This window comes from Terrapene carolina, unplaced genomic scaffold (genome assembly GCF_002925995.2).
Source record: "Terrapene carolina triunguis isolate 2854851 unplaced genomic scaffold, T_m_triunguis-2.0 Scaffold69, whole genome shotgun sequence".
NCBI classification, from domain to species: domain Eukaryota; kingdom Metazoa; phylum Chordata; order Testudines; family Emydidae; genus Terrapene; species Terrapene triunguis.
Window position 1 is genome coordinate 33,941,251 of NW_020664420.1, and position 26,061 is coordinate 33,967,311.

The 26,061-nt window shown below is 41.9% G+C and overlaps 2 protein-coding genes across 4 annotated transcripts in view; one reads left to right on the forward strand and one right to left on the reverse strand.

The window, feature by feature from the left end:
- The window catches only part of TRAPPC13 (trafficking protein particle complex 13), a 45,753-nt gene extending 32,380 nt beyond the window's left edge, over positions 1–13,373 (forward strand). Inside the window, exons 10-13 of one of the 2 annotated variants that reach the window (XM_024209382.3) lie at positions 5,502–5,700; positions 9,657–9,757; positions 12,791–12,941; positions 13,059–13,373. In XM_024209382.3, coding sequence (XP_024065150.1) covers positions 5,502–5,700; positions 9,657–9,757; positions 12,791–12,941; positions 13,059–13,166 — 559 coding nt within the window. In that variant the 3' untranslated portion in view covers positions 13,167–13,373. The remainder of the gene's footprint in view (positions 1–5,501; positions 5,701–9,656; positions 9,758–12,790; positions 12,942–13,058) is intronic. The other variant, XM_024209383.3, reaches the window with a different exon arrangement.
- Positions 13,374–16,210: 2,837 nt separating this feature from the next.
- Positions 16,211–26,061, reverse strand: part of SGTB (small glutamine rich tetratricopeptide repeat containing beta) — a 35,622-nt gene continuing 25,771 nt past the window's right edge. Inside the window, exons 9-11 of one of the 2 annotated variants that reach the window (XM_024209362.2) lie at positions 20,384–20,421; positions 19,798–19,881; positions 16,211–18,364 (exon numbers count right to left, since the gene is read on the reverse strand). In XM_024209362.2, coding sequence (XP_024065130.1) covers positions 18,253–18,364; positions 19,798–19,881; positions 20,384–20,421 — 234 coding nt within the window. In that variant the 3' untranslated portion in view covers positions 16,211–18,252. Of the gene's footprint in view, positions 18,365–19,797; positions 19,882–20,383; positions 20,422–21,364; positions 21,495–26,061 lie in introns of those variants that run through there. The other variant, XM_024209363.3, reaches the window with a different exon arrangement.

Here is a 26,061-nt window from a genome sequence, read left to right on the forward strand (position 1 = left end):
TTCACATAGCGATCTATCCGCCTCACAGGCGCTTCCTACGATTTGTAATAGGCGCAATGCACTACCAATTTGCAGTCCTTCCCTTCGGCTTGTCTTCGGCTCCCAGAGTGTTCACAAAGTGTCTGGCAGTCGTCGCAGCCTTCCTTCGTCGACAAGGGATACAGCTGTTCCCGTACTTGGACGACTGGCTGGTACGCGGCCGCACCAGGGACCAAGTGCAGGCTCATGTCCGCATGGTGACACACACTTTCCACGAGTTGGGCATTCTACTCAACAGAGAAAAATCCACCCTGGTACCAACTCAGAGGATAGAGTTTATCGGGGCAGTCCTGGACTCCAGACGCGCCCAAGCTATCCTCCCCGACAGCCGCTTTCAGACCATCCTAAGCGTCATTCAAGGACTCAGGACTTTTCCAATCACCACCGTAAGGACTTGCCTTGCCCTATTGGGCCACATGGCCTCGTGCACCTACGTAACCAGGCACGCCAGGCTACGACTTCGCCCTCTGCAGGCTTGGCTGTCATCGGTCTACCGTCCTCATCGAGACGACCTGAATATGGTGGTCACGGTTCCGGCCTCGGTCCGGGCCTCCCTCACCTGGTGGACGGATCGTACGGTGGTCTGTGCAGGAGTTCCCTTTCACGACCCACAACCCTCCCTCCACCTAGTCACGGATGCTTCATCTCTAGGTTGGGGCGCTCACCTCGGAGAGCACCATACCCAGGGCCTCTGGTCCGTGGCCCAACTAGCCCTCCACATCAACGTCAGAGAGCTGATGGCGGTGCGCCTAGCTTGCCAGACGTTTCTCAACTTCCTACAGGGCCGTTGCGTGTTGGTTCTCACCGACAACACCACGGCAATGTTCTACATCAACAAGCAAGGCGGAGCCCACTCATCGCTCCTATGTCAAGAGGCCATTCGCCTGTGGGACTTCTGCATCGCCCACTCGATACATCTTATGGCATCCTTCCTTCCTGGAGTCCAGAATACGCTGGCGGACCGTCTCAGCAGGTCCTTTCAGACACACGAGTGGTCAATTCGCCCGGACGTCATCTATTCCGTCTTCCAGAGGTGGGGATTTCCCCAGATCGACCTCTTCGCATCTCGGGCCAACAGGAAGTGCCAGGTATTCTGCTCCCTGCACGGACGAGCCCCGGGCTCTCAGTCAGACGCCTTCCTTCTAACATGGAAGGACCACCTGTTCTACGCCTTCCCTCCGTTTCCGCTGGTCCACAAGGTACTGCTCAAGATCCGCAGGGATCATGCACGGGTGATTCTAGTCGCCCCCGCCTGGCCGAGGCAACACTGGTACTCCACACTGCTGGATCTTTCGGTACGAACTCCGATCACGCTCCCCTTGAGTCGGGACCTCATCTCCCAGGACCACGGCCGGTTGTGTCACCCCGACCTACAGTCCCTCCACCTCACGGCGTGGATGCTCCATGGTTGAGTCGGACAGAGCGGCAGTGCTCGCAGGCCGTCCAGCAGGTTCTGCTGGGAAGTCGAAAGCCCTCTACGCGAACCACTTATCTAGCCAAGTGGAAGCGGTTCTCCTGTTGGTGCGAGCAACGAGCTACTTCTCCCTTGCAGGCACCTATCCCCTGCATACTGGAATACCTCCTGTCCTTAAGACAGCAAGGCTTGGCGACATCCTCAATCAAGGTTCACCTCGCCGCTATTTCCGCTTTCCACCCAGGAGAACTCACGTCCTCGGTCTTCTCTAACCCGATGGTCGTTAGATTCCTCAAGGGCTTAGACCGACTGTACCCACAGCAACGACAGCCGGTTCCGACGTGGGACCTCAACCTCGTGCTCTCCAGGCTCACAGGGCCTCCGTTTGAACCATTGGCGACCTGCTCACTCCTGTACTTATCCTGGAAGACAGCCTTCCTCGTGGCCATCACCTCAGCACGACGCGTCTCTGAACTCAGGGCGCTGACATCCGAGCCCCCTTATACGGTGTTCCACAAGGACAAGGTGCAGCTTCGCCCCCATCCTGCCTTTCTTCCAAAGGTGGTGTCACCTTTTCACATTAATCAGGACATATTCCTTCCAGTCTTCCATCCGAAGCCGCACGCTACTCGTCAAGACCAGCGTTTGCATTCCTTAGACGTTCGCAGGGCCCTGGCTTTCTATATCGACCGTACAAAGCCATTTAGGAAGACAACGCAACTCTTCGTTGCAGTGGCCGACCGGATGAAAGGCTCACCGGTCTCTTCACAGTGCCTGTCCTCTTGGATTACGTCCTGCATTCGTGCTTGCTACGACCTGGCCGGTGTACCGACGCCACGCCTCACTGCTCATTCCACGAGAGCCCAGGCCTCCTCGACTGCCTTCCTAGCTCAAGTACCGATCCAGGACATTTGTAGAGCTGCCGTGTGGTCATCGGTCCACACATTTGCTACTCACTATGCGCTGGTGCAACAATCCAGAGACGATGCTGCTTTCGGGTCAGCGGTTCTGCACACAGCAATGTCTCACTCCGACCCCGCCACCTAGGTGGGGCTTGGGAGTCACCTAACTGGAATGGATATGAGCAAGCACTCGAAGAAGAAAAGACGGTTACTCACCGTTGTAACTGTTGTTCTTCGAGATGTGTTGCTCTTATCCATTCCAAACCCGCCCCCCTTCCCCACTGTCGGAGTAGCCGGCAAGAAGGAACTGAGGGGGCGCTGGGTCGGCTGGGGTATATATCCAGCGCCATAACGGCGCCACTCTAGGGGGCTCCACAGCCGACCCACCGGGGTTGCTAGGGCAAAAATCTTCCGACGATCGTGCACGCGGCGCGCGCACACCTAACTGGAATGGATAAGAGCAACACATCTCGAAGAACAACAGTTACAACGGTGAGTAACCGTCTTTTTTCTTTGTATAGATGGTATTTTTAATGTTGTATTTGTATTCAGACACTGAAAACAGATGGTGCTGCTAATCTACTCCTTACATGATAAATACAAACTAGATACGTTGAAAGTTTACTCCCTTCCCTTCTTGGTGTTTCCTTTATTGTTTACTTAAACACAAACGTTAGCCTGAGCTCTTTCTAACCTTGCCTCTTCCTAGGATTTCTCCCTGCAGGACACCTTTGACCTTGCCCCTACTGCTTTCTGCTTTTGAGAGCGCTTTAATCCTTTTATATGTCTCCGTTATAACTAATAAGACTCACTAGAGCCAGCTGCCAAGGTAGGTCAGCAGAATGGCCCTGCAAGACCCTAGAAAAATATAGTATTTATTTTAATATACCTGATAGCAGGAGTTCTCAATCTTTTCTGGTCCATGAACCACAAAATGACTGAAAAATCATCCTGTGACTCACCATATCCCAAAATCCTACTGGTGCAAAAGATTGTGGGATTTGAATAATGGATGACGTTTTGGTCACTTTGTGTGTCAGATCTAAAAATGTAAGTAAGGTAGGGATTGTGGTGCTGCTGTGGGGTAAAGTGGGACTTCTCCTTGCCTGTACAGGGCTCAGCTCCAGGGCAGAGGAAGCATTGTTCCTATGGACTGTAAAGCCTGCTCCAGCCCTCCATGCAGCACTGTTTCCCTTGTCCTAGAGCAGAATTACATGCAGGGCAGGGAGGGTGGAAGAGATGCTCTGGGATTGGGTGGGAGGGACAGAGGATAGCAGTAGAGAGAAGAGTAGGGATTGAGCTGCTGTTGGATTTTAAATAGTTCTCAGACAGCATGATGTAACCCAGAAGTGGAGAGCAAGAGTGCACCTGGTGGATCAGGCTCCTCCAATTGAGCAGTGCTATAGTATGGCATCTAAATGGTATAGCAGACCAGCTCAGGAAGGGCATTAGTGTGTAGGTACAGCATGGAAGAGCAGAATAATGGGGTATCAAGGCTAGTGGCAATGGCAGAGAGGAGGGGACTAAGGATCAATGCAAAGAAAGACAGTCATCTGAGATTTTGCAGGTGGAGGAGATTGGGGACAGTGTTGATGTGTTTCTTCACTAGCAGCATGAAGTGGTGATACTAAAAGATAGGAAGAATTGCCAGTGCTAGGTTTTTAGTATACAGTTCTTAAGCCTAGCTGTCCTTGGACTATTGATGAAAGCCATCAGCTTTCACCAACTTGAATAGGTCTTCCTCAGCTAAAATACCTGTTCCTTCTGGTTGGAAGATAGCTCAGCCTCTGGTAGAGCAACCAGTTCCAGTAACGTTGCAGGAAGTTTTTGAGAAAGGCAGTGCCATTGTGCTATTACCAGTTCAATTCTTCGGTGCTACTGGATGGTGTTTAGCTTAATTTGCTCTTTAATTTATTAATATTACAGCATGTTGCTCTACGCTATAGAATTGAACTGCTAGGTTATTAAAGTGACCAGGTATGTGGATTATTTTTAATGCAACTTAGAACACTATCAGTACTGTGTAAGCAGGTTCTAATGAGTGAATCCAGTTTCCTAAAATAGATTATTATCCTTTTCCCTTTCACTATAAAACCTTTCAACAGACCCCTTAGTATTGTTGGAAGAGAGTCAGTTTGGCTGACATGTCATCTGTAGAGTTCCTTGCTTATTCACACACTGAAGTGTTTTTTTCCACAAGGGAGTACAGGAAGCCTCATTAAACTTTATTGTTTTTTTTAACATAAATGTTTTGGCTAGAAATACTACTGATATTTAGAATATTTATTCACATTCCGCTTTTGTCTGTTTATATTAATTTTAAACAGATTTAAGGACAAAGCAGGCCTCCCTGCTGCTCTTTGTACAAATATCACCATTTCCCATGTACTTAGTTAAGGTTTTGAGATCTGCTCCATTCCTGTACATAGAACGCCTTTCTCAAATTATTAGGACAAATATTATTAGATGAAATATAGAAGTTATATTTTTGCACATTATGTTGCCACGTTCTTATTTACCTCTCTCCCTCTCCCACCCACCTCAAACCCAGGCTGAATATAGTGCAAATTATCTCTCTCACTTCATATCTGTGATAAATGAGGCAGTGCTACAGCTGTTTGTTTGAACTTAAAATGAAGCTGATGTTTTAATACGCTGGTCTAAAATGATACTTAAAACTTTCATAGTGCTTTACTTTTTCAAAGTTGTGTACAAACCTTGTCTAAATTAGATAACCCTGTTTAAAAAAAACAACAACAAAGTGTCACCAGAAGACTATGATTTAGGCTAGAAACTAATGGACAATCCAAGCCATAATTTAGCAAAACTGACTTTCCCAGGACAGCTTTTTCCCCACATGGAAATATCCTTCTCATGGTTATTATACTTCAAATATTTTAAATTAGTTCCTTGATCCTGAATTCTGCTCTGTATGCTTTGTGTTTCCTTGATTGGCATGGTCACTGTCTCTGCTTAGCTTATTTTCCATGTTTCTGTAAGAACGGCTTTCTGTAGGCATCTTTCATCTTTGAATAAGAAACCACACACAAAGTAAATAATATTTTATTGGATTATTGCTAAGGCTAAGATCAAGAATCCTGTTGAAAGTAACAGTTTAAATTGAGGAACAATGTTCTTTCTTCTAGTGTCTCTACATTTGGTTCAAGGACATATTTACAACCTATGGATACTCGTCAGTATTTATACTGCCTAAAACCCAAGCAGGAATTTGCAGAGAAAGCTGGAGTGATTAAAGGTGTAACAGTAATTGGAAAACTAGACATCGTATGGAAAACAAATTTAGGTGAACGGGGAAGGTTGCAGACCAGCCAGCTCCAAAGAATGGTACGTCTTTTACAATCAGAAAATCCATTTTCAAGATAACTGAATGCTAAATTGAATACTTAAACCGTGACAGGAAAGAAAGTAGTTCACAGTGCCTGCCTGCTAGCTGAACTTATTCTGAATTCAACAAGTGTCTTTATACTTCACACACATTTTGGAAAACTATGTAGTGTAAATTTTCAGCAAAGACTTGCTCTGTGAAGTGTGAAAAACCATGTTTCCTAAGGTAGCGTAGCTGAACAAAAATGCTGGTTTTCCTGACTTTTGTTGGTGTATGAGAGGCAAAATTCCTTTCCGCTTGCTTGATGTTTTACTTTGCATAGCAACATGCCCATTTTTGAGACATTGAACCACATAACTTAATGGATCATAAATTTAGAATTGCAAGAGTAAAGCATTTAACTTACCAAAGTACCAGGGACTGAAGAAAAATTAGTTCCTTGATTGGAGTTTGCCAACATATTGAAGTGCAGTTCTTGTCTCAAAAGGAGTGACTTTAAATATAGCTCCTCTTTTATCCCACAGATCTGCTCCCTTTGTGCATTTGGACTCATCTGCTTTCTTAAGCAGAACATAATGAACTATTCTAAAGAAAATAGTTTTTATATTTTACTCTTCTTAGCCTTGCAGAGCCAACACTGCAAAAATGAATGAAATCTATTCTTCCTTCTTGTGGCTCATCAACAGTTGCTTACAAGTTCTTATTACAGGGCCAATCGGTCAACTGTGCAACCCCACTGTCTTTACTAGGCATCACAAAGAGTTAAATTTGGCTTGTAGCAGCACCTTTATTGATGGTGATGGGTTCTTCCTTTCCCACATACCAACTTGACAATTGCATCCCAGGCTGCACTTCCAGAATTAGCAGTCAGGAAAAAAGTCTCTTTGTAACCAGTTTTATTGCAGTGGTGGTGTAGCTGTTGTGGCCCCAAGATCTGAGAGAGACAAGGTAGGTGAGGTAATATCTTCTGTTACTGGCAGGTGTAAGCTTTTGAGGCTCACAGAGCTCTTAAGATACTCGAAAGCTTTACCTTCCACCACCAGAAGGTGGTCCAATAGAAGATATTACCTCACCTATCTTGTCTCGTTGTAAACAGTACGTCTGATATGGAATCAATGAGACGCAAACCTGAAATGCAGAATTGCCACTCTGAGAATCACTTGGAAATTCATATTGAATTATTGACAGTTCTTTTCCTTTTTACTTGTATGTATGCTTACATCAAGCATCTCTTCCTCCCACCTCCCCCCAATACAACTGGAAATGGTTCCCTCTGTAAACACCTTTCATCTAGTATGCCTGGATTTTGTCGATGTCATCATTATTTTCATCACTAGGACTTCATAGGTATACTGATGAACCTCTAGCCTGCTTGCTTATAACTTCCTGTCCTTTGTCAACCAACTCTCCCATCTTCAGCCTACCTTATCGCTAATTCCTCTTTCCCCTTTAAAACAGACTTTTCCCACCTAAAATCAGAGTTCTTTCATTCTGTCCCCTTCTTCATTGGACGCTTACTTTGGTCATTTGATTATCTCCAGTAGCTTAACTCCAGCTGCTGGTGCTTGAAAAGCCAATGGTACTCCTCAGTTTCCTCTTCATTGGGCATATGGAAACCGAAGCTGACTATATAATGAATCTCTAAATTTCAGAGATGGGTTCACTTCTAGTTTGTCATTGTTGCAAAACAGTGGTTCATAGTAGCCCTCTTTCTAATGAGAGCTGTGAGGAGTTTTCTACACTTAGCTATTTCAAAGATACACCTCTACCCCGATGTAACGCGACCCGGTATAACACGAATTCGGATGTAACGTGGTATCTCAGGGCTTCACTTTTGGCCTCTTCTCATTCTGGAATGTCTAATTGTTAGCTTCAACGTTAGATATTGCTTTGTGCATGTGATATCTATCTCTCCTCTGACTCATCAGCTCTATCTGTCCTACAGTCTTAATTCTGTAAGATGCTGCTAGACCTTAACATTCTACTGCTGAATGGCACTGCTGTTTTTCTTAATCCCTAGTCTTGAGAGAGTCTAGAATACTGTCAGGAACTCAGCTGATTTGGGGCTAGCAACTGGATGAGCTGGAGTGGACCCAATAAGCCCTCACTAAGTGACTATGCTACCTGATTGGTCAGAAGAACCAACAGATGATCATTAAAGCCCTTAGCAACAGCAGTACAATGGCTGCTCAATGTGTTCCAGACCTGCTTCCTACCTAACCCTTTCTCTACCCCTTGCCTGCTCCACTCCAGCCCTAGACTCTGCCTACCTGTGAACTCTTCATTCCTAATTCCTGGCTCTGACCACTGGCTTGCCTCTTGACCACAACTCCAGCTCTGCCCTTTGGTTCTGTTCTGACTCCGATCGTTGGCTTGCCTCCTGACCACACCTCCTGCTCTCTGAGTCTGCTTTGGCCACTAGGTAGCACTAACTACTCCTTGGTTTGTGACAAATATTATGGCCAAACTACCCTCTCATTTATGAAATGGGATCAGAACCTTTCCATTCTTCCTCACCTTCACTGGATTCCTATCTCCCAATCCAACTGAAAACATGGCCTATTTGGCCCATTTTAACCTGCGTCTCCTGTGTTTGCCTCTTATGTCTCTTCCCCTCAAATCCCATAAGTTAGAGGTTGCCATTTTTTATAGCTGCTCTATTGATCTGGAATTCTCTCTTAAGCAACTGTTTCAGCTCTTCAAATGAGTTTAGTACTTCTCTACTCACTTTAGTGTGTTCAAGACAGGCTTTTATTGCACATCTACGCTTTTAAAAATTAATCATATTTCTCTCCGTTATATATGCCTTTCAGCCTGCCAGCAAGTATGTATTCCCCACTCTGTCAATCATTATCTTTTTGCATCACTTCTTTGTAAAGTGTTCTGTGATACTTGCTGAAGGATGCCATATGAAAAGTTACATTTCATACAGGAAAACTTATAATAAACATACCACCACTACCCTAGTATTTAAGTGCTTCATCTCAATGAGACTCAGGAGAGGGAAGAAAGAAAAAAGGCAGGTGGGAATGGACAGTTAAGGCTTTTGGAAATAGAACATAGAGCTTTTTATCTCGTTTGCTGGCTTGAATTCAGCCCAAGCTGGTAGTAACCAAAGCCTCTGCCACATGATGGCTAATCAGTGAGCTATGTAGAATGACTTGAGTCTCAATTCAAATTATAGTGGACATGTGTCGACATCAAATGCCACCCTAGCTGGCAGTTACTAGCAATATTTTTGGCAGTCCTAGTAGAGGTTCTACAGACAAAGGATATAGAGATTGAATTATCGTCTCACCCATAGAATTGATAACTCTGTCAAGGATGAGATGTATTAGTGGGATAGTGTGGGGAAACGTATATTTCCATTGTCCACACTGTCGCTTGCTTTTGAGCACAAGTAAGATTTTATCACCTTCTGAGAGTGAAATGTGGCTCACATTTGAAACTTAAATTAAGAAATTGGAAAACACAAAATTCAGATCTTGTTATTTTTCCTGAGTCTTTCCCCCATCTTAACTTGTGATAAATTTATTTGTTTTTCTTTCTATTTCTTAGGCCATGTCTACACTAGCACTTATGTCAGCAAAACTTTTGTCGCTCAGGGGTGTGGAAAAAACAGCCCCAGAACGACACAAGTTTATTGCCAGCGTAAGTGCTCATGTGTACAGTACTATATCAGCAGGAGACGTTCTTCCGCTGACATAGCTACCGTCACTAGTTGAGCTGGTTTTATTATGTTGACAGGAGACTTCTCTCCCATTATTATAACGTGGCTACACAAGCCCTTTTACAGCGGCACAGCTGTATTGATACAGTTGTGCTGTTGTAAGCTTGTAAGTGTAGACATGGCCTTAGTTTAAATTTGTTAGACTAGACTAAAAGAAGGTTCAATACAGTACTTGAGCTTTGTTACCAATGACTTGAAAAGCTAACTATTCTTGTACCTCTGCAGGCCCCAGGTTATGGTGATGTAAGACTTTCTTTGGAGACAATACCAGATACTGTAAATCTGGAAGAGCCTTTTGACATTACGTGTAAAATAACAAATTGCAGGTAATATCAATTGGTTTTTGAGCTTTTTTTGATCGGGGAAGTTTGGTTTCTTTAGTGCTTGCTGCTAAAGTAAATTTTAAACATGCATCTTTGTAGATATAGATCTATATAGATATATAGTAATACCTCATATTGTTACCCTTTGTTGTTTGAAATACATTTATATTAGAGTAAATTAAAGTGATCATAAAGCTATAATTCCACCAAAGGTGGCGGTGATACTGCTGGAATGGCTTTGGATGTTGCCAAAATTCTGTGATGGAAGTCTGTGTAACTGCAATCTTGTATATTAATGTGGATACAAGTGTTAAGTTACAAAACATCTTACACTATTAGCATAAATGTAAGCACTAAGTTAAACTACTTCAACTAATTTCCATAAGAATAAAGGATACCTTCAGTGTCAACTTTAACTGTCACTTACCCTGCAACCCCCCAGAAGCATTGTCCAGATGTTTTTTAAAAAATTAAATCTATCCAAGTCTTGAATATCAAGTTGGCACTTGACATGACTTGTAATAGTCATGCTACAGTAGGATTGTAAAAGTACCAAAAATAATGTAATTCTCAGCCGTAGATGAGGCCAGGAAATAAAGGAAAGCAATTATTCTGTATTTGCCTTTTTTGGTAGTCTTCTTGTTTTTGTCCCACGTGTAAGTGATATTATGGTATCCCAGCATGGCTACCATCTCACTGTACAATTCTTACACATTTAAAACCAAGAAAGAAGAAGTGGGACCGCTAAACACGGAGGATGGAGTGGAGGTTAAGGATAATCTAGGCATGGCCCAATATCTATACAAATATTTTTGCCTCAGTCTTTAATGAGGCTAATGGGGAGTTTAGGGCTAATGGTAGGATGACAAATGGGAATGAGGATATGGAGGTAGATATTACCACATCCGAGGTAGAAGCCAAACTCTAACAGCTTAATCGGACTAAATCGGGGGCCCAGATAATCTTCATCCAAGAATATTAAAGGAACTGGCACATGAAATTGCAAGCCCATTAGCAAGAATTTTTAATGAATCTGTAAACTCAGGGGTTGTACTATATGACTGGAGAATTGCTAACGTAGTTCCTATCTTTAAGAAAGGGGGGAAAAAAGTGATCCGGGCAACTACAGGCCTGTTAGTTTGACATCTGTAGTATGCAAGGTTTTGGAAAAAAATTTGAAAGAGAAAGTAGTTAAGAACATTGAGGTCAGTGGTAATTGGGACAAAATCCAACATGGTTTTACAAAAGGTAGATCGTGCCAAACCAACCTGATCTCCTTCTTTGAGAAGGTACCAGATTTTTTAGACAAAGGAAACGCAGTGGATCTAATTTACCTCGATTTCAGTAAGGCATTTGATATGGTTCCACATGGGGAATTATTAGCTAAATTGGAAAAGAATGGGGATCAATATGAAAATGGAAAGGTGGATAAGGAACTGGTTAAAGGGGAGACTACAACGGGTTGTACTGAAAGGTGAAGTGTCAGGCTGGAGGGAGGGTACTAGTGGAGTTCCTCAGGGATCGGTTTTGGGACCAATCTTATTTAATCTTTTTATTACTGACCTTGGCACAAAAAGTGAGAATGTGCTAATAAAGTTTGCGGATGACACAAAGCTGGGAGGTATTGCCAATACAGAGAAGGACCGGGATATCACACAGGAAGATCTGGATGACCTTGTAAAGTGGAGTAATAGTAATAGGATGAAATTTAATAGTGAAAAGTGCAAGATCATGCATTTAGGGATTAATAACAAGAATTATTGTTATAAGCTGGGAACGCATCAGTTGGAAGTAATAGAGGAGGAGGACCTCAGAGTATTGGTTGATCACAGGATGACTATGAGCAGCCAATGTGATATGGCTGTGAAAAAAGCTAATGCGGTCTTGGGATGCATCAGGTGAGGTATTTCCAGTAGAGATAAGGAGGTGTTAGTACCGTTATACAAGGCACTGGTGAGACCTCATCTGGAATACTGTGTGCAGTTCTGGTCTCCCATGTTTAAGAAGGATGAATTCAAACTGGAACAGGTACAGAGAAGGGCTACTAGGATGATCCGAGGAATGGAAAACCTGTCTTATGAAAGGAGACTCAAAGAGCTTGGCTTGTTTAGCCTAACCAAAAGAAGGCTGAGGGGAGATATGATTGCTCTCTATAAATATATCAGAGGAATTAAATACCAGGAAGGGAGAGGAATTATTTAAGCTCAGTACCAATGTGGACACAAGAACAAATGGATATAAACTGACCATCAGGAAGTTTAGACTTGAAATTAGACGAAGGTTTCTACCCATCAGAGGAGTGAAGTTCTGGAACAGCCTTCCAAGGGTAGTAGTGGGGGCAAAAGACATATCTGGCTTCAAGACTAAGCTTGATAAGTTTATGGAGGGGATGGTATAATGAGATAGCCTAATTTTGGCAATTAATTGGTCTTTGACTGTTAGCGGTAAATATGCCCAATGGCTTGTGATGGGATGTTAGATGGGGTGGGATCTGAGTTACTACAGAGAATTCTTTCCTGGGTGTCTGGCTGGTGAGTCTTACTCACATGCTTAGGGTTTAGCTGATTGCCATATTTGGAGTCGGGAAGGAATTTTCCTCCAGGGCAGATTGGCAGAGGCCCTGGAGGTTTTTCGCCTTCCTCTGCAGCATGGGGCATGGGTCATTTGCTGGAAGATTCTCTGCATCTTGAAGTCTTTAAACCATGATTTGAGGACTTCAATGGCTCAGACACAGGTTTGATACAGGAGTGGGTGGGTGAGATTCTGTGGCCTGCGTTGTGCAGGAGGTCAGACTAGATGATCATAATGGTCGCTTCTGACCTTAAAGTCTATGATTCTATGAAAACAAATTAATATGTAACTGAGTAACTTTTGAGACTTAGGATGATCTATTACAAGCCACTAACTTCAGTAATAAACCATTCATATCAGGAGTTTCTAATGAGTGCTCTCAGAATCATCAAGCTATTGTACTTCTGCAGTCTTCCTTGAATGGTAAAGAACTAGGTTTTTTCCTTATTGTTTGCTTTCATCTAGCAGTGAAAGAACTATGGATCTGGTTTTGGAAATGTGCAATACTAATTCCATCCACTGGTGTGGAGTTTCAGGAAGACAGCTTGGAAAGCTACACCCCAGTTCATCCCTCCATCTTGCACTTACACTATTGTCTTCAGTACAGGGACTACAAGTAAGAGACAACATGACATAACTATGATATATATATAGGGGCTATTTCATGGTCACAGTAGTGCAAAACTTATTCTCATCTACTTACTAAAATTTGTACACATCTTTTTCCCATTAGAGTGTCTCTGGCTTAAGACTAATGGACACGTTTTTGAAGAGAACATACGAATATGATGATATTGCACAAGTCTGTGTAATTTCTTCAAAAGTAAAAGAAGAACATTGAAGAAAAATCCTTTTAACATTTCCCCTGGGGTTTCTTGGACCAACTTCCTAAATTTTACATCTGAATGATGGCAAAATCATGTTTAAAACATCTGCAAACAATATAAGTGTTTATTTATTTGTGTCTTCTGTGAGTATTTTTGGAATGTTTTAAAATATGTTTTAAAGAGATAACTATACATATTTTATCTATTTGAAAATAAAATCTTTAAAGTCTGAAAATGCAGCTGTCAGGATTTCTTGCACTATTGTATTGAATATGCAGCCATCATAAGAAGGAAGTTATTATCCACTTCACCATTGGCTTTAAAGGGGTGCCCATTGTGGCACTGACTGCAGAGCTGCTTTAACTTGGAGGGACTAACCTATAATGGCAAGGTTTGTTGTTTTTTTTATTAGAATTCAGTTCTCATTTTCATCCTTCTTCTGTCAGGGACTTGAGGATTTGGACTTTAACTCCACCATGCAAGCATCCCACGGCTCCAATCTCTTTCCCAGATTCCCTGCTCACTACTGTGATGCTCCCCCTGGGTACCCAGGATTGTGAGGCACCTCTTCACTACCGGCCCTTAGCAAGTAGCAGTTTTGTCTACTGCCTGCTGTAACTCAGCTCCCTGAAACCAACACCTCCCGTCACACACAAGCACTCTGCACACCTTGCCCTCTCTGTGCAGGATAGTGATAGACACACACCAACCCGATCCTTAGAGAGCTCCCTGCAGCATCCTCCGGCCCCTGTCACTGAATACTCTTGGAAATTACCTGATACACAATTAGAATGAATTGTTAGGTGGGGGATCCATATTTTTTGTAATAGATTGTGGAAACATTTTTTGTATTCACACAGTAAACATTTTTCCCCATGGCCTTGTGTAGGTTGATAATTTCACGCTTACCCGAAGTGGCCGGTTCCTACGTCCAAGTTATTTTCAAGACTATTACTAAATAAAGAAAAGTCCTTCTCTCTGGCTTTTCACATTTTCCCTCAGGGTTATCACACAGCAATCTTGCCTAGTTTGAAATGTTTATTTTAGACTTTCCAATATTATCATCATTTTTTTTCCCTTTAGTGTAGAGGGTTTTTTTAAATATATGGGATGGATCATGACCAGATTACTAAATTAAGAGAGCGAGTGGTACTGGCCAAGCTAAACTTTCTCTTTCAGAGCTGTTTTAATCAATATATGCTTGATTGATAGCTTACTCCTAAAGTAGCCAAATTGCCATGTATGCATGAACAGCACAGCCTATCTTCACTCTGCATGTTGTACTCCTGGGGGAATTCTGCACCAAAAAAATTAAGAATTCTGCGCACAATATTTTAAAATTCCCCCAATAAATAATTAGCAGCTACAGAAATAACCTTATGTTCCTTCTAAACTTCAGCTAGTTAGAGGGCAACATGCCCTCACGTAATCCAGAGTTCAATGGAGTAATAAGAGAAACAAAAACTACTGCCCCCCCCACCTGAAAAAAATAGAATCTAAGTACCTTCAAATTGATCTGTCACAAGTTTAAGGAGATGTAACTATATGGCTACCCTCTCCCTTCATGAAAAACCCCAAATTGCATTTTAGCAAAAGAAAATGCTTAAGTTTTTGGTGCTGTGTGCTGAAGTACAACATTAGTTGTATTTTTCAAGAGGGACATCAAACAGATGAAAATAAAACATTTCCACACAAACCTGTTTTTTTGAAATTCATATCTTTTAAGTGTGTGAATAAAGTAAACTCTTCATTTTGCAAGATATTTCCCCCTTTTCCACTGCTTACCACATGAATTTGCTGCTGCACCAGTAATGATAGAAAACCAAACAAATTTTAAATGCATAATTATTTATTTAGTTCACTGATAAACTGCAGTTGGTCTAAAATGAAAGCAATATTTGTTTAGATCATGGTTTACCACTTATCAGTATGAATTTTTTTCAAAGTACCCAAGCGCTCTCTTCAACCACTGATTAAAACAAGTCATGACATTGTGAACACTGTAGCCTGTAGAGTGGCAAAATACATTTTAGCATAAATGAAAACTCTTCCTGGACTTAAATAGAAAGAGTAGCTACTGTCTATTAGGGAATTTCTATTTTTTTATTAAGCTATAAAGTCCCATCTGCTCATATGCAAAATATAATAGGCAGTTACAAGTTTTCTATTGTGTCAATTGTGGCATGTTCCTGCATTAGGTAATGCCATCAAAAATCTAAAAACAAGCATTCTTGTTACAGATACTGGAATAAGACTCACATTCTTAACAGTGTGGTATGTGAAATGGAAGTTACAACTTCTAATAAGCATGGTTCCAAGAGTACAGTTCATAGCATTAGTGATAACTACTCCAGAGCAGTTTGACAGGGCTGGCTCTACCAGAACACAGACATCTGCAGAATACTCAGTAGCTGCATGTACATATAACTACAAGCAGAAAGAGTGGCTGTTTTGAACCCCTACAGCCAACCTTTGTTTATATAATTGTTATACAGAAGAGTATAGTTTAGGATTATTATACTTAATCATTAAAGACACTCAGCTACAAAAGACTTTTTTTAGTAGGAGAGGGTAAGAGAAAACTAAAACATTAAATGAAGATTGTCAGAACACAAGGGTAAATATACTGGGTCACATCCTTAGTTTCTGTAAAGCCCCAGTGTTGTTTTATGTTTGTTTTGTTTCCTTTATTAAATTTAGTGCAAAAAAACTGGAATTGACCTTGGAGTTGCTGAAAATGTGGAAGGGTAAAGTATAGCGGAGAATACACTGTGTAAATGGTCTGTTTAAAGAGTGCATTATGGAAAAAATCTGCCAAATGATTTCTGCATATGTAGATTCCTAATGTAACTATGTTGTTTGGGGCTTAATCAATTCTCAGGTTTTTTTATAAAAAGCAATAATCTTTCTTTTTTTTTTTTTTTTTGTAAAAACAATCTGCCTGAAGGCAAATATTAGTTACCTGAACTACAACTGAAAAAAGTACATACATAAGTTAGTCGACCCCCCTCTCCGTTCCCCCCCCCCCCCCCCCCAAGGCAGACACAGCCAGTGTAAACACTTCTTTCCATGTGGTCAGCCAATAAAACAGAATAGCACTGATTCAATTTAGAGCTTAGGGGTGTTTGCCTAATGTCTCCAATGCACCCCAGAGTACATTAATGAGCATGCAGTGCAATTATAAATAGCAGTCTTTTTAGAAAAAATAAAGCTAAAAATCTAATGCTATGTAAGTTATTTAATGAATAAAATATAAAGTCTTATGCAATGGATGTTAGTCTGATTTTCATGTCTGCAAATGTCCCCCCGTGCAATATATACAGTCTGACAAAATTGGGAATTTTTACCCTCCCATCACCAAATTCAGAAAGGAGCTTATGCATTAGTTCTAAATTCTGCTCTCGTTTACATTCTGCACAATGTCTTCTCTCTAGCACTTAGCGAAGACACTACATGTGTGAGAGAGCTTCCCCTCTCAGCACAGGCACTCCACCTTCCTGAGAAGCGGTAGCTATGTAAATCTAGTGCTGTCTACCCCAGAGGTTAGGTCAGTATAAGTGCATTGCTCAGGAGTATGGATTTTCCACAGCCCTGAATGACGTAGTTATACTGACAAAAGTTAGTAGTATAGACCAGTGTTTCACAACCTCTTTGATACCAGGGACCAGCTTGCTGCCTTCCTAAACTGTGGCAGGGAGATCTCAGGGACTGGCGCAGGTTCATGGACCAGTCGTTGAGAAACACTGGAATAGACCAAGCCTAAGTGTATCCAGCAGCAGTAGATGGCATGAACAGCAAACCAGGGAAACAGGTTACAAAAATATTAAAAAAGAAAAAATACAGAAAAGCAAGGAGGTCTGAAAGTGTCAGGTTAGGAGAGCTGGGAAGAGGAACACAGACTGGAAGAACTATTTCATGGCCCTTTCACCATTAATCACTTATTTAAAATATACAAGTTATATAATTAAACTTCAAAAATCCTTAACTGTGTTTTTTTCCCCTAAGCCAGTGATTTACCACACTGTGGTACATGTTGATTTATTTGTTCGAATTACCTAAGTTTTCAGTGCTAATGACTTGTGCAGGTGTGTGACCAGTTTAATCACAGTTAAGAATTCTTAAACTCATGTTGTATACTGTATACACACAAGAATGAAGCACAACTTTTCATGCCTATGCTATTAGTGCCATAATGGAGATCTCCAGGGCTACTAAAATGATTTTGGGACATATATAGCAGTAGAAATTCCTCTTTCCTTCTCCCTTGGACTGGTCTCTTCCTCTGATTGCTGCACATCTTCCTCCTAGCACAGTTTTATTATCCTCTCTGTACATGCAACTCTTAATCATCCCTAGGCTCTACTACCCACCTTCTTCCCAGCAGGTAAAGTTGAAAGGCATGTGATGCTGATAGCAAAAGCCTCTCAACAAACCCTAGGCCAGGGACTCAGTGCTACAAAGTCAAAGGACTGACCCTCCAGCACATGTTTTAAATTCACATTGCACTCCATCACCCCCATAGGCTCATCACAAGAAGCAGAGTGCTGGTCAGATCTATTGTTTCATAGCTGATCTGGTAAGAAGCAGAGCCATGCAAACCTTCGCTACTGAACAATAGGCCTTTTACAATGTAATTTTTAAAACTAAATTTCTATGCAGGCATACCAGCACCCATTAAAGCATTAGACTCACTTCCCCCCGCAGCAGCCCTGTAGATCGCTCCAATGCACAGCCTTGGTGCATAGTAAGTAGTCTCTCTTTAAAAGAGATGGCAAGTTTTAACATCCATTAATAGATAGTGTTCATTAATTTGAAAAGCCTAAACATGATCATTTTTATATATGGGAATTTAATAAGTCAATGTATTTAATATATATAAATTTATAAAGGATTCACTATATATACATGATTTGTTCAAACTTGTGTGCAACAGATCTGTTTAACAGATTTATTCTTGTTTAACAAACAGACACAAAGGATTTTCTGTTTCATGTCCAGGCAGAGTAGTTACAATGATGCATTTGCTACTAGCTACTGTGTGCATTTTGGGATTATATACCATTCACATTTCTAGTTCTACAACCACATGCCTCCTTTAAATCAGGAATGCTCTTCAGTGCTGCCACTGAAAGATCTGCTCCGGACATGATTTCTCAGTTGTTCTATGAGCTCTGGATTCTGCTGCTGTATCTGTTGTGCAAACTGCTGTCCCCTGTGTTAAACAGTTTTTTGTAAATCAACAAGTGAAAAATAACTGGCATGCAGCACTCATCAGAAAACATCAAGTTTTATGATAGCTGAAGCTATGTTATGTAAATGAAGGCAAAAGCAAGCATGACTAGGATGATCTGTATTAAAATGATAATCATGGTGTTATAGCTTTTACTATTTGAATTCTGTTCTGATGATAGATGGACATGTGTCCATGTTGAGTCTTTAGATCCATCAGCTGCCTTTGATGAGAACTATTGTTGACTCACCTGCAGACACTAACATTGGTAAACAAAGCTGCTCTTGTGTGCCTCTGCTCCTTTCCTTCCAAAAGATGCCAGTAGGCAATTTGGGTCAATTGCTCTTCTAGCCTAAAGACAATCTGATGTGGAGTTTCAGAGATGTATTCTGCTACCCATTTTGTGCATGTGTAGGTGAGGCCATTGGGAGAATGTGAGGTAACATAGGCTCCATTATGCTGATAATACCCAGCTCCACAAGTGGACTTCACTTCACCCAAAGAGTCTCTGATCTGCATTTATGTGGTGACAAGCCAGGATTGTGGCTTGTATTGAGCTAACTGGCTGAAATTAACCTCAGATGAGACAGCTGAAATACTTGATCACTAGGAAAAACAACTGGAAGAACTCTGTTACTTCAGGAATAAGCTCTTGAGAGAATTTTGTCCAGGTAGCAGTAGCTACCAATACTGCTTTAATTTGATGTGCACTGGACAGGAAGGCTGCCATTTTGGGGCTGGGGAGGGAATGGGTCCTTGCCAAAGTGATCCGCACTTTTGTTGCCAATAATGTGAACTATTAAAATGGTCCTGGCTACTGTAGAAACCACCTCTCTCCTCACGTGGTGTTGCTTGAAGCAGCAGCCCCTCCCACTTTAAATGGGAGGAAGCTGGTGTGGCAGGATATTTTCAGCCTTGTATCCTCACTGCAGCCCTAGGTCTGACAGAGATTGAGTTTGCTGAATTTCAGATCACTCCACAAGACCTATTTATTCTCACAGCCTTTCCTCAAGTGGGTAAGCTGAATATGGCTTGAGGGAACAGGACTTTAGCTGCAGGGAACTGAGAAGTTTTTGGAGGAGGCTGGTCCAATGCAATTTGGAAGAAAAATGTACAAGCACCTAAAAATTTAAACAGGCACTTTTAATGAGCCGAGTCTAAAAAGCAAATAATGTATGAGCACCAGAAAGTGAAAGTGAGCTGTCAGTTTGCTTGTTCAAACTGAATGAATGAAGTGTACAAAGTAAGTAAACATAAAATAATGAAGAGTAAGATGTAAAGTTTAATCATCTAAGGTTATCAGGAATACAAAGGCTAAAAATTAGTTTGGCACTGTCTCTTTTAAACAGCAGCTGAGTGCTGCTTCTACAACTGTTAAGTAGTTAAAATAATATGTAAATCTTCACAACACTTACGCATGTATGAGGCTTGACAGATCAGTTAGGCCACCAACACCTGCAGCAGGGCCACCAATGGCATTGGACATCATCCCCGACATTCTAGAACAGTTAACACAGCATTGGTATTGTGGTGGTATTATCTTAAGTCAGTGGGTTTGAAACGTTTATACTGGTGACCCCTTTCACATAGCAAGCCTCTGAGTGCAACCCCCTTATAAATTAAGAACACTTTTTTATATATTTAACACCATTATAAATGCTGGAGGCAAAGCGGGGTTTGGGGTGGAGGTTGAGAGCTCGTGACCCCCATGTAATAACCTCGTGTCCCCCTGAGGGGTCCTGACTCCCAGTTTGAGAACCCCATCTTAAGTGACAAACTGCAATTCTTTGTTGGGTTACTAGGAAGAGTACTAGTTATTAAGTGAGCTGTAGGGGAAACTAAACTGTGGTAGATCTAGTTACAAAGAGTACAGCTGTAAAGGCAATAATAAGAAGAACACAATACAAATTTTAGTAATCCATTGCCATTTGCTTTTGATTTGCTAGCCCACTCAGACACCACTGGCATCTCTTTTCACTGATACTCCATGTTAATACTTACAGTTGTTGAACTTGAGGATTCTGCATTAAACTTGCTGCCTACAATAGGTAAGATGTATTGCAAGTCAGAATGCAGCCATATATTTAGTTATCATTGTGGGAGACATGAGAAGCACAATATATATCTTGTATTACAATATACAAGCTAAGTTAATGACTCGAGACATATGATCCTCAACAAAATCACTCATTAAAAAAATGTATTTCCAAGGACATGAAGATAATATAATTCATTATACTCTACACTATGAGTATCAGTTACAATGTACTATTGCTGTTCAGGGTAATCAACCATAAAAAAGAGGAAGTCTGTGAATCTCTAGAGCTACTCTGACCCAATGCCCTGGGAATTAGACGTTAAAATGTGTCAGATATTTGGGCAATCATCTTAATGGTTTAAAAAAACAGCTTTGAATTATATATTGCTTAATATTAAGCTTCCATCATTCCAACTGGAGTCTTATCTAATGTTTTCCTCTAGATAATGATATATGCAAGGATAACAAATTAAAAGCTTTCTACGTGATAAAGCCTACCCTTGGGAATCTGAGAAGGCTTATGGATTCTAGGCTGCGAGGAGGGAACAGTTAGTCTTGGGGCCGCTGGGGGTGGTTGTTATTATATTGGGTAAAAATATCTAAGCAGTCGCAGGGGTAGTCTTCTGTGTATGGAATTGTTTGTATTGTATTTCTGTAGAAGTTCCCAAAGCAACTGAAATCTGAAATAAATACATAAAAAGACCCAATAAGCATATTTGCTGTATATAAAATGCTCAGCACATTCACTTACTCATGGATCTTATCTATTCAACTAAATAAAAATACTTGACACTTTTCTTCTTAAAACAGGTTTATTAACTAATTTATCCTCACAACACTTCTCCATTTTACAGTTGGGAAATGACAGAAAACCAAATTTGTTGCAAGTCCTTGATGTCAATGAAGTCGCATTCGCTTATATCAGCAGTGAATTTGGTCCAGGAGATTAAAGGCCTGAAACTTGAGCCACAAGTAACTTGTTTAAGGCTAGACAGTGGTAAAAATCAGAAAGAGAACTCAGGAGTTCTTGGCTCTCAGCTCTAGGTTCAATCTACTTGACTGATCAGGCAACCTCTGGAAACAATATAAAAAATCCATTTAATGTAGTTAGCTACAGACGGAAGAGAAGATTTTCAACTCAAAACAGATGGAGTTCCTGTGCAACTTAATAAACTAAGCTGTGTAGAAAATTCACTCTACTCCTTCCTCACAGACCATTTCTACCCTACAATTTCAATAGGTGACCAGACCTATTGGCCTCTCTTTTAGGTTAGGAGCTATTGCATGCTGTGGGGCTACATACTCCAAAGTTTACAGTGTACCCTTTAGCACACAGATGTTAAGTTTGACGTGTTGTGGTCTGCTTTGAACAAGAAAGGCTCCCAGTAATGCTGCGATCCACCAGTGAAATTCTTTAAGAACTCAGAAGAATATAGCAGGATTCTTGCACGACTCAGAGATGAATATATGAAATTTAGTCTCCTGAACTATGCTCCCAAATTAATTAAAATCAGTTTGGATAACAGCACTGTGTGGAGTGAAGGTTTATTGAAGGAACATAAACAAAAGGTAATGAAAAACAACAAAGTACAGCATTGTGTCAAGATTTCACTTTTCAGTGTTCTGTCTGTTCTGGTCTTCAATGAAAGAAGGGCTTAACAGCAGATTAATTAAATTACCAATTGATAATATGTTGAGAGGGAGGTGTCTTGAACAAAAGTGAATATACAGAAAAAATATGAAAGGATCTAAGTCCAGATCCACAAATGGATTTAAGTGCATAAGTCCCAGTTTTAGGCAACACTGCAGTTCACAAAACCTCCACTTTGTTGTTGCCTAATGCTATAGGTAGCTACAGTCACTAGGTGCCTATGTTTCCACTGTGAAAGTTCCCTAGGCACCTAAGTTTGGGCATGTGCAGGCCTGTCCCACGCCTAAACCCCAGCAGGATCTACAAACCAGGGGTGTTTGCTCACCGATCTTCCCTGCCGGGCCCAATCTGGTAAGTGTCCTTAAAGCATGCCCACTGGAACAGGCCTCATTCAAAATGGAGGAGGAGGAGGTGGTGCCTTAAGCAGTGGGCTATGGGATATTCTGGTGTGGATCTCTCTCAATCTCTCTTGTTGAAGTTTTCCAACTTTGGATAAATAACTAGAGTCACTGGAGCAGGGGGACTAGCTCCTAGGTCTCCCACCTTGTGGACAGGTATCCTTGCCACCAAGCTATAGAGTCATTCTCACAGTTTCTCTGCATAGGTGCTGGAACAATTTTTATAATGGGGGTGCTGAAAGCCATTAAACAAAACTGTAAACCCTGTATATGATGGAAATCACTTTAAACCAGTGGGTGCTGCCACACCCACAGCACCCCTAGTTCCAGCACCTAGGTCTCTCTGTGGCCCTCTGACTATTTATTTATCCAGATTGAGAACAACACACATCAAAATATCCTATAACCCAGTGGTTAAAGCACGTTCCTGAGAGGTGGAGGACTACTATTCAAATCCTCTCTCCCCAGCAGGCAGAAGGAGGAATTTAACCTAGATCTCCAACATCCCCCATGAGTGCTTTAACCACTGAGCTAAAAGTTATAAGTTGGGTACTATGACTATCTCCATTTTGTGTGGAAAGAGGCATACACCTAATTCATTCTCACAAGAAATGGCTCAGGCACTGTCAGAGGGTAGCTGGCCCTGAATAGGATTCAGGAGCTGAGTCTATCTCTGACAAGCTCCACAAGGGGAAATGAGGTAACTCAGGTGAACCTGGGGCTAATTAACTCACTGAGTAATTGGTAGGCAGTTAATTAGGAAAGGAAGCACCAGGCATGATAAAAGGAAGCTACTCCCAATAGACACTATTAAGGAACAGAGGCTCTTGGGGAGAAAAGCAAAACCTAGAACAAGGAAGCTTCTAATGTGAGGTGTTTTTCATGGGGTAGCCATTAAGGGAGCTTACTAGGAAAGGAAACTAAGTACCTGTAAGAATGCTCCTAGGTGGGAGATGCTCTGAAAGGAAGGAATGCCAAGTCTCAGCAGAACCTGGTCCTCATGGAAGGATTTCATCAAGTAGCAAAAGCCCCAGATTAGAAGAACTGTATGTTTTTCTGAGAAAGGGTCTCCCATTTGGGGATCTTGACCCAAGAGAAGAGATCCTTCCTCCGGAGATGACAAGAGTCCCTGGTTCAAGAAGAGGTTTCTGGGTCAAGAGGTCTCATTGGTAAGGGACATGAACATAAATGGGGTTTATGGATTAAGGTTAATTCAGCCCCCTCCCCCTCTAGCTGCAGACTTTGGGGTAGAGGCCTGCATATCGTTCTGGCTTCGGGTTAAATAAACTACAGCCTTGAAGGGGCACTCTTCAATATACATAAGATTTGTTGGACTTATTGAGACCCCAATGGGGGAAACTCAGATGGATGTAATTGCACTGTTGCGCTAGGCTGCCCGGGAGTGTGCCAGGGTGAGGGCCCCTCCCCACGAGATCCCTAAGTTGCCTGATTCTAGGAGAGGGGTTCTCTGCTGTTGATTGCAAGTGAAGTTAGGCACCTCCTTGCAATCTGGACTTATGCACCTATCTCCATGGGACGGGCTTAGAACATACCCCTCTCATCAGCATCTGTCATTAGCTAGCTTAGGTGGCTCTACACCTAGCTTGCTGGCTTTTGTGGGCAGCATTTTAAGGCAGTCTCTCCCCATTCTTTGTATAGGGCTTTATGGATCCTATTATTGTTCCACTGATTTTTCTAGGCACCTAAGAGTTAGGGATTGCAATGCCTAAATCCCTTTGTGGATCTGGGCCCTAGTGTTTAGAAGTATGGGTAGGAAATAACCAAATGAGATTGGGGGAGGGGGGAGAGGAAATGCAAACTCTTTTTTGCCTGATGGACAGTACTAATTGGAAACACAGATACTCAAAACAAATAAGGAACCTGAAAAGCAGTAATAAAGAGAAATTAGATACAAGTTAGTAATGTGATATGGCAGCAAAATAGAACAAATGTAATTTTGAGCACTGCCCTGCCCCACCCACATACACAAGTATGTCATGAGAAAGAGAGTAACAGTCTCTCTATAGTGCTCTGCAACTGCATCTGGAATACTACATTCAATTCTGGACATGAGTAGAAAAAAAGAAACTGGACAGTTTAGAGAAAAGCAACAAAAATTATTAATCTGAAGGGAAAGGTTAAAAAAAGTGCTAAATGTGACTGGTATAGCTGAGCAATGACTAAACCACAAGTATGCAAATGTAAACACCAAGGAGGGAAAAGATTTTTTTACTAAAAGGAAGTATAAATAGTACTAATGGAATGAAAGAGAAAATTTAGACCAAATAATAGGAAAACTTCCTGACAGCCAGAGGCAGATTATGGTTTTGGGTGGCCATAGGCGAGAGCAAGGGGGGGCGGGGCCCTCCCTCTCCCTCCTGTGCCCCTGCCGGGGAGCAGGTCAGGGCACAGGGACGTGTGCGCACATGTGTGCACGCACACAATCCTTCCATTCACCAGGAAGGCAGATGTGAGGGTGTGTAGCAGTCAGCGGCTGGTGAAACACCTCAGTCATCTCTTCTAGGAGAAGAGTTGTTTTCTCCAAAGATGACCTTAAGGCCCAATGTGAATGAAAACTCCCAGTCATCAGAGGCGCACTCCCACCAGGACTGGAATTTGCACATTGCAAGGTTTTAGACGTCCACAGGGATTCACCAGTCTCTAGTTCCACACAAGCAGCTTCTTGCACTCATGATGTAGTTTCATTACAGCTGACTTGCACTCTGTATTTTCAAACAAATCCAAGAAGCTTCTGGGAGCCCAACTCATCTCACTTTATCGCTGGTCAAAACAGAGCAAACTTTCACCAGGGTATTTTGGAAAACTTCCAGTGTGAAGAGCACTCCTCAGGCAATTAAAGCTCAGCAGTTTATCCCTCAGTGTATCACGCACTCGGTCATGAATTTCCTTGGGTTGAGGTTGACTCAGAGTGCTTGTCTCCGCGGGGAAACTGACAGGCAGAACTATAGCTAAGCCTGTATAACTTCCCGTGTGCGCACTCCATTCTGATATAATTCTCTACTTCTGGTGCATCCCCATACAAGCAAGCCCTAAAATGGCATTAATGCGTGATTGGCTTTGCTTTTTGTTCTTGCACCTCTGCAGCAAACTAGGCTCAGCAACCGGCTTCAGTGCCTGGGTGAATGTTAGCATGGAAGGAGAATTTTAGGAATGACTGAAGACGAGGTTTTCCCTTCACCTCTCATGAGTGAATAGACTCACATAGTTTCTCTTAAGTTGCCTGGGGAATGCGGAATATCCTGCAGTTTTGGGATTTATCTTTCTGGAAAACTCCAGTGTTTAGTAAATAAATATAATGGAATATAATTTATATAATTAATTATTTGTTTAGCTGACTACAGTATTTAATACTGGATATTAGATACTACTGTATTAAATATTATGGTGAAGGCTCATAAGTAGTGATTAAAAAACAAAAAAGAGATTAAAAATATTTACTACATAAAAATATACTCTCCCACCAAACCTGCTAGGGAGCGGGGTCGAAGTGCGGGGGCTTGCCCCACTCCGCCCAGCGCTCCTGTCGGGGATCAGGGGCTTGCCCCGCTCCTCAGCAAGAGTGCTGGGTAGG